The sequence below is a fragment of the Etheostoma cragini genome, chromosome 18 (genome assembly GCF_013103735.1).
Source record: "Etheostoma cragini isolate CJK2018 chromosome 18, CSU_Ecrag_1.0, whole genome shotgun sequence".
Taxonomy (NCBI): Eukaryota; Metazoa; Chordata; class Actinopteri; order Perciformes; family Percidae; genus Etheostoma; species Etheostoma cragini.
The window spans coordinates 10,189,185-10,206,222 of record NC_048424.1 but is presented as its reverse complement, the minus strand read 5'-3'; the positions used below and the strand labels follow the sequence as shown (position 1 = coordinate 10,206,222).

Here is a 17,038-nt window from a genome sequence, read left to right as displayed (position 1 = left end):
CGAAACCTCCATTACTTGGAGAAGATGTGCAAAGAGGAGTGGCACAAAATCTCTGAAACGTCTGACCTCTGTGATTGCCAACAAGGGTTTTGCCCGCAACTACAAGTCATGCTTTGCAGAGGGGTCAAATACATATCTTCCTCAATAAAATGCAATTTGAGCTGCTAAATAGTGCTTCCAAGCCCACCACCCTGGGTAATCAGTTAAAAAACAAAACACAATTCACGGAGGAATATACCGGGTGTTCTAACTGGTCACAGAGGCAGACAGGGAATGTCTGTTTATGTGTTTTTAATAACGAAAAATATGAAATGCTATTTTTTTTAGATCTAAATTTCTTTCTTTGCAGCATAAGATTCCATTTGCGCAAATATCCTGCACAGCTGCCCCTTTTTATCATATATTCCCCATCTATCTGCAGTGTCTGTCATCAGTTCAGTTCCTTACACTACATATATGACCAGCTCTGCATGGATTCTGTAAATTGTTTCTTGCAGCTATGTTTTTCTCCAAGGTGACTGAAGACCTGTGAGAAGATCTGAATGCATTAAAGAGAACAAACATCTGTCAAATGTCGGACTATATCTGCTTGTTTCCTCATGGAACCGATTAGCTTTTTTTTTATAGAATCAGTCATACATGTGAAATACATATTTCTCTCTTATGTGCTACAGAAACGGGAGAAAAGGAAACATGAGAAGATTCTGAGTGAAGAGCTTTACCCAGCTGTGATCAACCTAAATCAGTTCCTCCCTCCAGACAATTGCATCGACTACATCGCCTGGGACATGGCCCGCTACACAAAGAGGTGTTGACAATAAATGTGCCAATGTAGTGAGCTTAAATTTGCTTAATTGTAATGTTAGCATCATATTTTCTAACTTGGAAATAACTTAGACATGATGCAAACTTTACAGTACAGCAGTACATACAGTCTTTTAGTTTTGTTAGATTTATATATTTATAGGTCCATTCAGTCTAAAATGATGACTCGTGGTGGGTTCAGACATAACATGCAAGAGTGAATAGTTTACGTAAGCTGGTGTGGAAAATGAAGGAACACAAATTTGCTATACTATACTATTATATATTACTATAACTCATCTACAGAAACACAAACGAATAATGTGATCTTCCCATTTCCCTTTTTCTTAGTAAGTTGTGCAACGTTCTGGACCGTCTAAGCATGATAGCAGAGAACGTGGTTAAACGAACAGGTTTCTTCATTAATCGCTCTGACTTCTACTGTCACACCATCAGACCAGATGACAGGTAAGCCTTTTTTTCCCACACTGGGCCTGTTAGTCATAAAAACAGAGAACACTGACACCAGTTTTTAAACTTTGAGCAGTTAGGTGTTATGTACAAAGAAACGCTCAAATATTGTATTAAACATGGTTCCTACAGGCCATTCAAATCCTTGAAAGTTTGTGAATTTGAGGGACAATATCAAGGCCTTGAAGGTTTTTGAAAATAGACATGGTTCATTGAAAGTGTTTGAATATCCAATTTTTTTGAAGTTCTCATATTCTCAGTAAAACTAATTAACCTTGATCTCAAACTATGCCCTGTTGGGCCCTTAAATTTGAAGGATTTGGGCCTGAAAAGTCTTCAAAAAATTCTTGAATGTTATGTTTAAGAAGGTGTGTGGAAACCCTGATTACACTGTCATAAAAAGCCCCCCTTTATGTAATTGGAGGGCATACTGGATCCAAAGGAGAGAAGGTAGCAGATTGTGCACCAGTGTTTTGAGAGTTGTGCATAACCACACAATTGTCCTTCTTTCATTTGTTTATCAGACTTAACTTTTCTAAGTGTTAAGTGCTAAGTATTATCCATTTTTCTAATCATACTGTACATATTCACAATCATACATTTATCGACTGCTTAATTTTGAAGTCTCCAGATATGAATTCTTAATGGAGATTACGCCTGAGGAGAGTTCTGTAGCAGAGAGTTTTCTGTTAACGAGCTGAGTAGATTGCAGTCCATGTACTCAATGCATGGCTCTTCCATTGCTTGCATGTCTTAATCACTTTCACATAACATTACCATTCTGTTACATAACCCAACTGTCACGCCATGGCCAGTATTTATTACCCTTTCTTTGACATTAGCCAACACTATCTAACATTCTTTGTTATACACACTCTCTCACTTCCCACTTATATGCACACACCAACAAAACCCTCAAAAGCTTTCATGTGCAGTAGATGCATTTTAATAATAATGGCACCTGTTACTCATCACATGCATAAGTTAGCAAATGAATAATAAAGCTAATCAGAAATACTCCATCTCTGCACTTTGGCATGCACTTTGTCACACACATACTCTCTACTCTCTACTCTAATACTTGAACTATATTCGCTCATTATTCTCAATCAGGTGATAATGTTTATTCCACAATTAGATCACTTTGCTAAAAAAAAAAACTACCTTACGTATTGTATTTGTCTTCAGAGCTAAACAATAAAAAGTTTATTATTCTCACTTTGCCTGTTGCTGCACAAAACAGTGATACATGAGAGTGTATATAATAAAGACAGAACCAATAAGACAGCACCATGTTCTGGAACTTTAAAATGAAATTTAATTTAATTTAATTAATTAAATTAATTTAATTAAATTTATTTGAAAGTGACTGTATATAACTTTCAGTTTGTGGTGATTGTAGCGTCCCCTATGGACAAAAGCGGTAGTATTTTTATCACACTTTCTGTTGTAAAGGTGCAGGAGTTAGCATTACGGAGACGTCAGATAGTTCAGATAAATGTTTTGCTCGGACAGAAAATCATTCATTTACAATAGTAAATATTTACACAATAGGTCTGAAAATCGTCTCTGCAGAGAAAGTTCCAACATATTTAGTCTAAACCTCTGTCTTATGCCAAGGAATTATCTCATCTGATCTTTGTACCATGTGGATCTTATTGAGCATTATGTTCATCCTTGAAATGCTGATTATATCAGTGATCTTGTAGCGGTAAAAGACAAGTAAATATGCCTGCACAAGAGTAGAATCAACATGTGCACAATGCTTTTGTTTCTAGGATTTATGTTGATTTAAATTTAAATTTTTTTCAGGTGGGGAGATTTAGGTGGACACTTCACAGCCAGTGGACGGGTGCAGGTACGCCGCATAGCGAATAGATTTGCTTTAACCTTCAGTTTTTCTAACGATACTGGGTATTCTCTCAAAAATGAATGACTCATTTGCAGCTTTTGTACACAGGAAAATGAAAAAACCACCAATTGATTTTAATAAGATACATATCCCACATATCAATTCATGGCAGATTTCTAGGCCAAGAAATCTTACTGCCACAATGTGTATCTGTTGTATGTTAGAGCATTCATTTCTATAGCTGCAAAACTAGGTCAATGCATATAGTTGCATAATGAGAGTTTTTCATGGAAACCTTAATCACGTATATAGTTAGCTTCATGGAATTATCTAAGCTGTTTACTGCAGTTTAGGGGCCGCCACTTACAGAAGATAAACACAGTACATATACAGTTGTGTTCAGAATAATCGCAGTGAATAATGCTCAAAATCCTTTGAATAACTTTTAATTCCATAATATCAATGAATTGGGAACACTGCACATTCAATTCCAAATCAAAACATGACCAAAATGTATCAAGTTTGTGTAATACTTTTATAGAAAGTGAAGAAAAAGGAATATTAGGCTATTCTTGCACTTTTCTTTACCATCTCAAACATTTACTTCATAAACTGAAAAATGTCTCAAGGGTTTACTTTACTTTGAATCACTGCACTAATATTTAGTTGCATAACCGTTATTTTTTAGAACTGCTTTACATCTATGTTGCATGGAGTCAACCAACTTCTGGCACCTGTGAACCGGAATTCTAGCCCAGGACAATTGAACCACATTCCACAATTCCTGTGCATTACTGGGTTTGCCTCAGAAACAGCATTTTTGATGTCACCCCACAAGTGTTCTATGGGATTGAGGTCAAGGATTGGGCTGCCCACTCCATAATATCGTCTAGAACCAAGACAGCATAAGGCAACATGACCTCTTGAAGTGTTTTGATGAATTGAATCTGATCCAAATTATTTGCCATGTAGAAATATCACGTCTACCAAAAAATATGATTTATGAGGTTAGTGATGTTGGACTGCCATTATTTTGAACACAACTGTAGATATCTTTGCTGCTGATGCTGATTCCACTGATTACCTTCTCATGTAGTTTGTCTCCAACAGCGTTTTGTACATACACATCCTGAAGTGCAGTCACTAAGTTTGAAAAGTCTTTGTAGACTGGTGTATTGCGGACCAACTGTGTGGACTGTCTGGATCGGACCAACACAGCCCAGTTCATGGTGGGAAAATGTGCGCTGGCCTATCAGCTCTATGCACTGGGAATGATTGACAAGCCCAAGCTTCAGTTTGATACTGACTGTGTGAGGTAAAGCTCCTTTCTTTAGCACACATTTTGCCAGAACCAAAGAATTTTTAATATTAATTATTAAACACATTTGCTCTATGTGTTTTGCCCAAAATGACAAATGATTGTCACTATAGCAATAAATGAGACGTGTCTGAAAACTCTAAGCTACTTTACGCTTTTTCATTTTCACTTTACCCTATTAGTAGCGCTACTAATAGGATCCCCGTTAGTAGCGCAAAATCCAATTTGCAAACACATTACACACAACCACACCTGTTTGATATGTGTTCCCCATCTATTTGCAGTATGTGCCCTCTAAAACTTATGTCCAGCTCTGTTTGGATATTGGAATTGCTTTGTGCAGCTCTGAATTGAACACCCAGACACTCACATGTTTGACTTGTTGTTTTGGGACCTTTTTAACTAGAATAATGTTACGTGTATAACTCTAAATTAACACCCCTGAATACGATTTTCTCAGCTCTTTGGTTCAATGGAACAAGAGTCATATATGTGACACACTAGGGCTGTAATGAACCAAAGAAAATCTTGGTCAACTAAAGTCTTGAAATCTCGACTGAAAATCGACTTGGGGGGGGGAGGGGTTGCGGAGGGGCTGAAAAAAAAAAAGGTTAGATTAATTAACTGTACTGTCCCGCAGTACTTGTCCTTGTAGGCTATTTGCAGTATATTAAATTGTTTTTGACCTTATTATTTTGCGCTGACATGCCACTCGTCTGTCGGCTATGACAGCGCTCCATCAGCGCTCTGTGCATGTCCTCGTACGGAGGGCTGAACTTCGGAGCTCGGCTTCGCGGCTAAGACACAAATAAACTATTAATTTAAAGCTTTTACTCTCAAACACAAAAAGCATGTATACTTTAATATATACTGTATATTTAAACATATCTGTGGTCAAGCTCAGTGCCTCGCTGTATTGCATTAACTCTTTATTGCATGAAACCTTCTCTTTGGGTCCCTCACATTTTCCGGTTAGTCCAAGCATTATGTTGTGGCGTGCCAGCGTTGTATATTAACAAATTCTTAAAACCTCAGCCCTCCACAACGGCAATGGGCCTCATATCCTGAGCAATAAAGTCGACAATTCCTTCCGTGATAGTATTTTGCGTTTGGATGGTAGAGGCTTAACATCCAGGGGGGTCTGGGGAACGCTACCGTTGTTGCGGGTGGGTGCGCCGGTAGTTATAAAACGATTATTAGACTATGAAATATGCCAATTCTTACATGCACATGTATATAGCCTTCTCAAAACCGACAGGGCAACCTAACGCAGAAAAGTAATCTTACCGTTTTTAGGTCATGTGCCATCTTTGTAGTCGAGCTACGATATGCAAACTGTTACTTGCAAACTTTGCATTCAACTTTTTTCCGTTATCTATTTTTGTAAAATGCTGCCACACTGCCGATGTCTTCGACATGGTTGAGGAGGACTGACTGTAAATTAAACACTCACAATTAAAGAAATATTCAGCAAACCACTAAAACAAGGCTTTCTAGTTCTTTCAAAACAAGGGGGGTGTTCTAAAGACAGACTGTTACCTGTGAAACAGGGATTCTCTGAAAACACCCCCGTTAGCAATAAGTGCTTTTCACCCATAGACCGTAACGGTCTATGCTTCCACCTGATGAAATAACACGGAAAAAATCGACCAATCAGAATTTGGGTTGAGCCAGAACGTATCGACCAATAAATCGACTAGTTGACTGGGAGATTACAGCCCTATGACACACGCCTCTCTATTTTTCTACAGAAGCAGAAAAAAATACATACCGAAATCACACACATGCACTAAATTGTGTATAAAAAACCCTAACTCACTAAGAGAAAAAACAGCCAAGACTAACACCATGAACCCTTTTTGGCTGTCCCTTGCCTTTGTGTTAACGTGTGTTATGTGTGTGGCCCAGGTTGTTTGAGGAGCTGTATGAGGACCATGGAGACACTCTGTCGCTGCAGTATGGCGGCTCCCAGCTGGTCCACAGGGTCAAGACCTACCGCAAAATCGCTCCCTGGACACAACACTCCAAGGACATCATGCAGACACTGTCGCGCTACTACAGCAATGCTTTCTCAGGTGCGTTATACAGACAACCTACAGGTGCATAACATTCTTCCTTACAGACATGCACAAAAATAATTAAGAAGAATCTTCTTAGTAAACTTATATTTCGGAAAACCTTTAGACAAACAATTGGAAACTCAAATAGTGTGCAAGTCAGTCAGATGTAACATATTGGGCCCAATCTTTTACTTCATGCACTAGCAGATCAGTTTCTTCTCCTGAAACTCTCTCCTACCTGCTGAGCACATACGCCATTATAATAGCAAAGGTACAAAAGCGCCTGGCTTTTAAATTGAACGGGAGATGACGCTCTGATTGGTTTATGGCATGTTACGCCAAAAACACATCTATGATTATTTAAGACACTAAGTACAACACTTTTGAACCATGCGCCTGGCACACTGACCCTTTTTTGCCATTAAACTAGCAAAGGTGGATATGTACATTCTCTAAATGCACCTGTGCCGGGTGCTTCATGTCGTGCGCTTAGATCGTCAAAATAGTGCACATTATGTCTGATTGACATAATATTCAGTGTTGGCAAGAAAAGCTTAGTGACTCAGGCTGTTAGCTTTGCTACGGTAAGCTTCTACAGCATATGCCGCATTCACAGGTAATTCAGCTCGGTTTAGTTTTGTAAGACTAATCTGTGACTATTTCCCCCTTTTTGAATGGTTGCTCCTTCTCAAAATACACTCTACAACACGACTAAACCTTTTCTTCCCCAGTCTGTTAGGTAACAACTCGATTTAGAATGACAATTTGTGGACGTACCCATTTCAGCCTCAACAGCTCAACACACACACACAGTCAGATTTGAAGCAATTTATATGTGGAAAGGGTATATTTTGAGGGCATTTGTCTTCCCATATTGTTGTCTGGAGAATTTTGAAATTGGCTGGGTTGATGTTTTTCTCTCTCCTGCAATTAGCATCTAGAATCTAATTGCCAATCAGTGCTTGAGAAAGTGGCTTCGCGCTGCCTGCAGTTTGAATTTCTTATAATTTTAAATTAAACCCTAGTTGGGATGTAGACAAAGTGGGTCTAGGAAAATGTGAAAGTGTTTTTACAAAATACTAGCGAATGTTATACATGAACAGCTTGTTTAGCTCTAAAAATTGAAAAGGAACGTGTATAAAGTCATAGAGCGTGGCCTACTAGTCAACCTTGTGTCTGTCTTTGCTTTTAGACTCATTCACTTAACTTTGAAAAATTGGGTCTTTGATTGTTTAGACTGAAATGACAAACACACACACACACATACACAAAAACACACACACACACACATACATATACACACACACACACAAACACACACACTACTCAATATTCTCCAGTCTTGGTAAATTGACCAATATTACTTTTATCCAGTTGCTAGGTTATGCCTGCAAAGCACTAAAGTAGAACACATACTGTATGGGCAAGGAAGGTGAAAAGTTGGGCCTGCTGTCAACCTGCCATTGTACACCCGTGCTTGTATTATCATCTTTATGTGACTTGCTAGCTATTCAGAACTCATTCATTCACTTACCCTTTGTCCAAAAGGTACATACATACGCTCATTCTCACTCTCATTAAATGTTTCAAAGTCCTCATCTATAGATTGTATTGCAGCATGTATTGAATGAGAGAAAAAGAAAAGGCTTGAAAGAAAGGCTTTCGTTAACCATTATTTATTCAGGGAAGGTTCTTTGAGAAGAAGCCTCTCTTTTGCAGGAACACCTTGATCACATTCACACAGTTACATTGCCAATAGAAAATCATTATACCCCTTTGAAATATTCACTTTTTTGTCTTGGGGCCAAAATCAAAACCCGTTAAAAACTAAGATAAATGTTACCGCTTTATTTACACATTCTGCATAACAACCTTCAAGTAACAAAAGGCAATGGTTCGGAAACTTAATAAGACAATAAAATTAGAATAACAAAGTTGGAAAAGTTATCAGTCCCATGGTTTATTACTTGGTAGAGCGTTCTTTTGCTTTAATTATCGCCATCAGTCTATATATGTATGTCTTTTTTATTTTTTTATTTTTTTTATTTTTTTAAGATTTTGGGGGCTTTTCCCTTTTATTAAAGTGACAGTGGACAGTGATGACAATGGGAGAGAGATGGGGGTGATGACACGCAGCAAAGGTCTGCACGTCGAATTCAAATCCAGGCCACCTGGGCACAACAACATAATGTTGCCACCACCAGGCTTAACAGTAGGTATGGTGTGTTTTGGGTGGTGTGCTGTGTTCGGTTTTCAACAAACATAACATGGCCCGATCTAGGCAAGGTGTCGGTGGTTCCATAAGCTTTCCACTTCTTAATAATGCTCCAATAGGTACTCTGAGGGATGGTTGAAGCCTTTGAAATCGTTTTGTATGCTTCTTCTAACTTGTGCCTTTCCACAACTTAATGCCAGAGCCCTATTGTAAGCACCTTTCCAAACATTGTGTATTCTTGGCCTTGCCTTGCAGTACTAGTAATGGAATCATCATGGAACAGCCAGTTTTATTAGGAAGTAATCAAAATTACTACAATTGATGTCAGGTGGGCGGCAATTAGCATGGTGTGTGATCTGGAAATGAACTGGTTGTACCTGAGTACGTTTACAATGATTACTCTAAGGGGCTGATCACTTACCCAAACCAGGTGTTTTACTAATTACATTCGAATAATTATAAAGAATTTAAAAAAATGTTATTTTCACTTTGATGTTGAGCGTTTCAATGTGTAAATACATTTGGAAAGAGTTAGGTTTTTTTATTTTAATTTCCAGGGTGTAATGTGACAAAAAGTAAACATTTTTACAGGGTATGATGATTTTCTATAGGCCCTGTACACATTCATACCTGGAACCTGACCAACCCCAGTTTGATCAGCTGGCCACTAAGCAGCTCCACCCAGATTTTATCCTGTTGGTCTGGGGATTTAACCAGCGACCCGGTCACAAGCTCTCGTGTCTAACCTTTGGCCCACCACAGGCCAATTTAGTTTCTAATTATCTAAGGCGATTGTTGGAGTAGCCAGCATGGAGCTTCACAGTTGATGAATGGATTAAATGGCACCAAACTGTAGGCAGCATGCATACATGTGCCACATCGTGGGAATCGGTATGATCTTGTATATCTACTGTGTATTATGCCTTTGTTTTTTTGTTGAAATTAATTTGTCTAACTTTCTCCTCCAGATGCTGACAGACAGGATGCCATCAACCTGTTTCTCCAAGTCTACCAGCCATCGGATTCCAAGCCACACCTGTGGGAACTTCCCACTGACTTCTACCTGCATCAGAAGAACAGCATGACCCTCCCCCAAGACAGGCGCAGGTGAACACGCACACTTGTATACCTACAATCATACAAGTACTTGCTGTACATACATGCACAAATCTAAATAAGAACCTAATTTTTGTACATACCCTTGCTAGCTTCTGAAAATGAAAAAAACACACAATACCTCTTTCAATTGCTAATGTTTTAAACGTTTGTGTGTTTTTGTATAAGGCTTAATTGAAAATCTTAGTGGGAAATTACTCACAAAAGATTAGCACTGCTGTTTCTTAACGTGCTTTTATTTTATTTTTTAAAGCCCAGGTTGTACAAGCCTCCTCTTTTTTACCTGGGTCAAAGAGCTTTGGCCTTGAGGTGTAATTAAATGTGTGGCACTCCTGACGCTTACTGCCACAGCCCGATATGTTTTCCACATTACTGCGGCAACCGTATCTACAATAAATAGATAGTTTATACTTTTTTTTGCTAGGATGTTGTACGTTGAGCTCTCAGGGCCAATGTACGATCAAATTATAATCCTTGAAATCTTTCACACCGGAGTGTTTTCCAAAATCAGCCCTCTCTATTAAGCCTTGTTACTAAACCACTTCCTGACAGTGGGATAAACAAAAATATTCCTTTTTTTCCTCTAAAAATAATTAATTATATATTTATTAAAATGTAGCCTTTGTCTATTTACAGGACTGTTGTGTCATACATGTATGTCATACAGTACTGTTTATATAAGTTTGTATTCTGTTTGTGTACCCTATTTCTGTCCAAGTTGATGATGTTGTGCCGTGTGAGGTGCATATTACTTATTATGTTGGTCACTGTACTTTACTCATGATTAAGTGTGTATTTCATTGTAAATTTTGACCCACAGTAGTTTTGTCCTTGTCATTTGTGTGCATGCGTGTGGGAGCATACTATGCTAGCTGTTTGCTCTCCATTGTCTTCATGCTTACATAACTAGTTTGTTTTCTGCCAAAGGACCCCAGTTTATGTAGCCACAATAGGCCAAGGTATCAGCTATTATTCCAAGAAATTAGCTTGGTTGGACTTGAAATCAATTCAGCAGCCACACACTGCACTTTTTCTCTCAAACTCACCTAAAAAGCACATAACACACTAAATCATAATCAGTGTATTCACTGAAATTGGATAGGATAAAAGACTGGTGGATTCATAGGTTGTACAGAAGGTGGTCCAGCCAAGCCAATTTGTATATATCTAGGTTATGTGAAGTCCCAAGAGAGAGAGTGCAGACTACAGAAAACACATCAGTCAGTGGAAGGTTTGCTGAAGGTTTAACACATACGTGTATCTTGTCTGTTTGCAGTTACACGCTGTGGTGGTCACCAGGAATCTTATCCTACCTTCCTCTGGCCTATGACGAAGGTATCTCTTTAGTGTTTGGTGTCTGCAACATCCATATTATGTAACAATTTAATTCAATTTTATTTCTAGCATCAATTCATAATGAGTTATCTTGAGACACTTTACAGATAGAGTAGGTCCAGACCACACTCTATACTTTACAAGGACAGTTCCAACAGTTCTAAAAGTTCCCTCCAGAGCAAGCAACAGTGGCGAGGAAAAACTCCCTTTTAGGAAGAAACCTCGGACAGACACAGGCTCTTGGTAGGCGGTGTCTGATGGGCCGAGGAGCTCAGTGTGTCAAAGGAAGTCCCCCCAGCAGTCTTAAACTATTACAGCATAACTAATAGAGACCAGGTATAGAGAGGAGCCTGATCGGGTTAGAACTCTCCCCTGCCGGGTTGGGCTGTAATGCCCTGCCTCTCGCTAGTTTTATTATATTAGTTTGATTAGCACCTTAAAAACAGTTTGGTGGAACGCCATTTACGTTTTTGTGAGATTTCTTTTAATTTGCAAGAAATTCTGTTGGGATATTTTCCTTGAATTTAGCTATAGCACTGTTATATAGTCATCTAGTGTAGAAGCTTTTGTTTAATTTAGTATGGTCGGGTAGTAAGAATTCAAAAGTTAATAGAGAATGGTCTGATAATAAAGGATTCTGCAGAAATACTATTAAATCTTCAATTTCAATGCCATATGACCGCACAAGGTTGAGGGTGTGGTTAAAATAGTGCGTGGCCTTATGTATTATTTAGGAGGCAGAGGAATAGCTAAACATTTGACACAGAGATCAAGAGAGAGCAGGAGAGGGACAGGAATTGGCCATTGCTAATGGCTAAGCTGGAGTAGCTAACAGCATTCTAACAATTGAGATCAGCGAGGGAGTTGCTGTAAGATAATGAACCTATAAGTGCTTGAGTATAACTAGTGTTTAAATACAATCGGGCACTTAGCCACCAGATTTACGCAATATAGCAGTCTTGAGTAAGTTTTTGCTGGAGCAGAAAAGTGGCGTCCGTGAAATAAACAAATACTTATGCCAATGCCCCGTTGATGCGGGCTCTAAGCAAAGCAAGTGTAGTTTAATGCACAACACGTATCTCCAATTCCAGTCACTTAGCCACCAGATATATACAATAAAGCAGAGTTCAGTACGTTTTGACTGTAGCAGAAAATAGCATCCGTGAGATTGGAGCACCGGAAATGAGACTACACGCTTGCCGTAATGGTCAGCACGTCCAGGAAAGGCGTAACAGAGGAAGCTACAGATTAATGGCTTAATCTAGTTTATTTACGTATAACAATAAAAAAGATTTTAAAGATTGCACCTTCCTTTTAATGCAGAAATTTTTAAGGCAAGGTTTTCCTGAAACAGCTGGCCAACAAGAGCAAATTGTGTATTTGCAGATTTGGTAAACTAGGCAGTGTTTATGGTAGAACAACAGTGTATGGGAGATCATAATGAAAAAGCATGGCACCCTGGGCATTGTTGTGTCTCATTAAGTATGTGGAAATAATATATTTTAACATGTGTGCTGTGTGTGCCTGTGTGAATGCAGTCCCATGTGAGGACAACATGAAAAAAGTCAAAGTGAAGAGAGTGAACCGCTTTGAGGAGAGTATTGACATCTACACAGAATTCTTCAAACCTTATGAACTTACCGCCTTTGATGACACATTCTGCATCGCCATGACCAACTCTGCAAGGTAAATACACACACATAAGAACTCCTTTACACATGAAAGATTTTGTTAAGACATACACACACTCACAACATGGTGAAATGTTTGTGTTGACATTGTCAAGTCGTACCAGATCCGGTAAACAACTTTGATAAATAGTGTACTAAACATTTATGAACAGTTATTATGATATTACTGCAGCATGTCAGCTAATGTGTTTCCTCCTAATTTGTTGTAATAAAGGGAATTCATGCCCAAGACCGTTGGAGTGGATCCAAGCCCATTCACAGTTCGCAAGCCAGAGGAAACAGGAAAATCAGTGCTGGGGTGAGTGCATCTTTGGCTATGTACATGTCCACGTGTTCTATTTTTCTATTTTTATTGTAATGTAATACATCCCATGTCACTGTGCCCTTAAACACGTAGCTTCATTTGACACTGTGTCCTCAGGTTACCAAAACAAGGCTCTGTTCTCTCTCCTCTCTGTGTTTAGAAAACACAGCGTTGCATTTACTTGGGGGGATCTGTGTGTGTATATTTGTTTATATATAATAATAATCACTCCTGCACAAATACTATGAGAAAATGAATGTGCTAATGGCTCCAACGTGTCTCCATATTATTATTGCAGCACTGTGTGACCACTCTGATGTTCTTTACTGCTTCAACGATTTCCTTTTAATGCTTGTTCTTCTTTCTTTGTTTGGATCCCCATTAGCTTTTACAAAGTGGTTGCTAGTCTCCCTGGGGTCCACACCAAGACAATAACAATAAGAATGTGCAGCAATTTAAAATCACACAGTTTCAATAAAACAAGAAAATGACAAATATAGAGATCAGAAAATAATTGAAATGAGTCTAAAAATGAAAGTATAAACAATAGTAGCTTTCAATTAAAATAAAAGTGTCACAAATAAATAGCAACAAAAAGAAAATTCACACAATCACAAAGTTACAAAGTTGAGTCATCTGCATACACAACTACATTGGCATTTTTATAACATATGGTAAATTATATATAAAAATTGAAAATTAAAGTGCACCTAAGAACTCTGCAATATGTTTTTGCTGTCAGAAAAGCCCTAAATAGTTTCCTGTCATCCTTATGTTTTAACCATTGATCAGCCATGTGTATTAATGCAGTGCGAGTTGAGTGCCCTGGTCTATAAGCATTCTGGTCCATTTCTATCAAAAATAATTTAACATTTGATTAAAAATGATATCTGGATGTTTACTGTAAAACCTACTTTTCACCCTTTACTATTAATCTTTAACATCAAATTCACAAATGAGTCAGCATTACATCTTTTATACAGGATGATCTGCAGTAACTTCTGACATGGATATTTTAGTTTACCTTGTTAAAGGAGTAAAATTATGGTCACTGCATCCCACTGTCACTAATACGGCCTGTGAGCACAGCTAATGCATGTTAGTGAAAATATGATCAGTACATGTCAAAGTAATAACACCATCAGTGGTTGATGAAATTCTTGTAGGTTGAGTCACAATCTGGGCAAGGTGGAAACATCTGCCATTGAAATCAATTTACGTAATGGTGAATTGACTGGTTTTCTAAAAAAATTGTCCTAGGTGGAAGGTATCCGTACTTTGATCTGTCACTATATCTAGTTTCACACATTCTATCCAAATCATTCAAATTAGAACTGGTTGGCCTGTATCAGCAGCCGTATACATATTAATTTAGGGCCAGACGGAATCTGCAGACACAGAATTTTCCGTAGCACAACAATCTGTATTAGCCAGTGCAGTACATTAGCCAGACCGACGTCCAGCTTTCACAACATTTCGCCTGGGACTGAAGTGGGCTTTTACCAGAACTGCCCATTATAAACAAAACTGCAGAAAAAACGAGGCACATTCTGGCTGTACTTGCAGAAGCAAACACGTGTGGACTGGTTCTGAATGTTTTTGAGTGATCTCAAACTCAGAACATCCAGTGACTCACCCAGGCTTTTCTTGGCAAAGGTGGAAAACACTGATCTCCAGAAGGATGATAGTTGCAGAATTAAGGGGACACTTTAGACATCCTCTGTAGGATGATTGGTCTAAGCTTTATCTTTTTCTTTATGACCAGAAAGTTTGTTTCAGATATTAGTTTGCTGTGGATCTACATGGTGCCATTGTTGCTGTGATTGGGCTATTTAGTCTCTCAAAGCATTTACTTCCCATTGCTGCACCAAATTTGAAATGATCCACAATCTCAGAACCTAGAAATACAAATGTTCTTCAAAATTGTATATGACCGCTAATTGCATGCCAACTCATAGTGAATGTGTGTTATTCTGCATATGTTAATTGTTGTGGCCGTTTGTGGATATTTGCAGCAACAAGAGCAGTAAGGAGGAGACACTGCTACAGAGGAAGACTGCAGCCAGCGCCCCTCCTCCCCCTAGTGAGGAGGCTATTAGCAGCACATCGGAGGACGACTCCGAGGAGGACCGCGATGACGACGGATCCGTGTCCCAGCGTTCTACCCCGATCAAGCTGCTAACAGAGTCTGGTGAAAGCAATCGCACACAGGAGGTAGGAAAACACAAAGCATCTAATGACCAATGTCTGGAGATTAACATGTTTTCATCACGCAATCATATTTACACTCCAACAGTTATACACAGTACGAATTATAACACTTCAGGCCGAAAATACAAGTAAAACTAAATCAGTGTCACTTAATTGTTTTATACAGAAGAAAACAAAGCAGCATATCAAATTAGATCCTCTAATTATTCAAGGATATGAAATCATCTTTAAGGACCTCCTGGGAAATGTCATCGTAGTCCATGTTACCTGCTGTATTTTGGGCCCTAAAAGCTTTTTGGATTTCATTTTGAGTGTGTCACCCTAATTGTTTTTTTTCCTCTCCACTTCCCCGAGTCCCCAAAAGGAATTAGTTCTGTGTTTGCGTCAGACCGAAGCGTAAATGTCAACCTAATCAGCCTAGATGACAGGGGTTTCCTGAGCCGAGGGTCTAAATGGTGTGGGTTTGTAGTAATGTTTTTTTTAGGGAGATTAAAAGAGAGGAAGAGTAATTGTCATAATTTTTTTTTTTTTTCCTCATGTCTTTGCATAAAAAACTCTAAAGATGTGAGAGTGAACCAAAATAGTGAAGTTGTAGGCCAGAAATCCCCAAAAATGTGCAAAAAAAACATGCATGCATGCGTCACTAATTATTCCGTCCACCATTTGATAGAAACATTACTCCTTTTGGGTTATTATGTTTGCTTGTATTGTTTTCTTGGGAAATTTAGGGGAATGGTCGGTTCTTCTATGGCTTCCTCCTAAGGCCTATGAATCCTTAAGTGTATGTAGAACGTGGGCTGTGGGATTTTGTTTGCTTTTAGGACTTCAAGTGATATGTGGTCACTTGCAGAAGCCATGCCTCCCTTAATTTTTTTGCTGTATCAATCTCCTTTTTGGGTTTCTTGTTGAGGTCCATGTGGAGGTCTGCTTTGACTATATCCATGTTTTTTTCTGGATAGATCTGAAAAGGGGTCTGTTGTTACGCCTACGTTTTCTTGTTCTTCTTATTTAAAATCTCATGACTGTGCCTTTACCTTAATAGTTCATAGGTGTGACAAATTCCCAGAAAGCATCATCGGTTTAAGCCCCAGGTGGACTGGTCGCATGTTCATATCCATTGGTCTAGATTCTTTACCACAGCAAGCAGACCGAGCACATTAATCAGCACAGGTAGTAGGTCAGTGTGTCAACAGGATGAATCAAATTCACCAGACAATGACATCCTCTTTAGGGCTGCACGATTTGGAGAGAAAGTCATATTGCGAGTGCAATTTACAATAGTGCGTTTGCAATATATTGGTATAAGTTTATCTGATTACCAAGAAAAACGCAGAAAATACAAGTTTGAAGTGTGTATTTTTTAACTTAAATACAAAGTTAAACAAGCATAAGAAGAAATGCATGCATAAAAATGTGATTTAATCTTTTTTTAAATACTTACGCTTCCCAAATCCTCTTGCAGTTTCTCAATGTAAAAGACTCACCAAATGTCTGTCTTAATTTACTTATAAAATGACTGATTACCTTGTTCAGAGACTCATTAGACATTTCCTAACCATGACTCGGTTTGTGGCCACAGTCCAGAGTGTTTGTTGGCTGGTGACTCTACACCAAGCATAAATCATGTTTTAGAGTTGAAGGCTTTCCCTTTCGTCTCTGCG

The 17,038-nt window shown here is 38.6% G+C and overlaps 1 protein-coding gene across 1 annotated transcript in view; it reads left to right on the top strand.

Annotated features, from left to right (window-relative positions):
- fig4a (FIG4 phosphoinositide 5-phosphatase a) overlaps window positions 1-17,038 on the top strand; it is a 45,894-nt gene that overhangs the window by 18,909 nt on the left and 9,947 nt on the right. Inside the window, exons 12-21 of the mRNA XM_034900372.1 lie at window positions 675-808; window positions 1,156-1,272; window positions 3,088-3,133; window positions 4,294-4,442; window positions 6,354-6,520; window positions 9,689-9,827; window positions 11,113-11,171; window positions 12,710-12,857; window positions 13,077-13,160; window positions 15,182-15,380. Of these exons, the coding sequence (XP_034756263.1) occupies window positions 675-808; window positions 1,156-1,272; window positions 3,088-3,133; window positions 4,294-4,442; window positions 6,354-6,520; window positions 9,689-9,827; window positions 11,113-11,171; window positions 12,710-12,857; window positions 13,077-13,160; window positions 15,182-15,380 (1,242 nt within the window). The remainder of the gene's footprint in view (window positions 1-674; window positions 809-1,155; window positions 1,273-3,087; window positions 3,134-4,293; window positions 4,443-6,353; window positions 6,521-9,688; window positions 9,828-11,112; window positions 11,172-12,709; window positions 12,858-13,076; window positions 13,161-15,181; window positions 15,381-17,038) is intronic.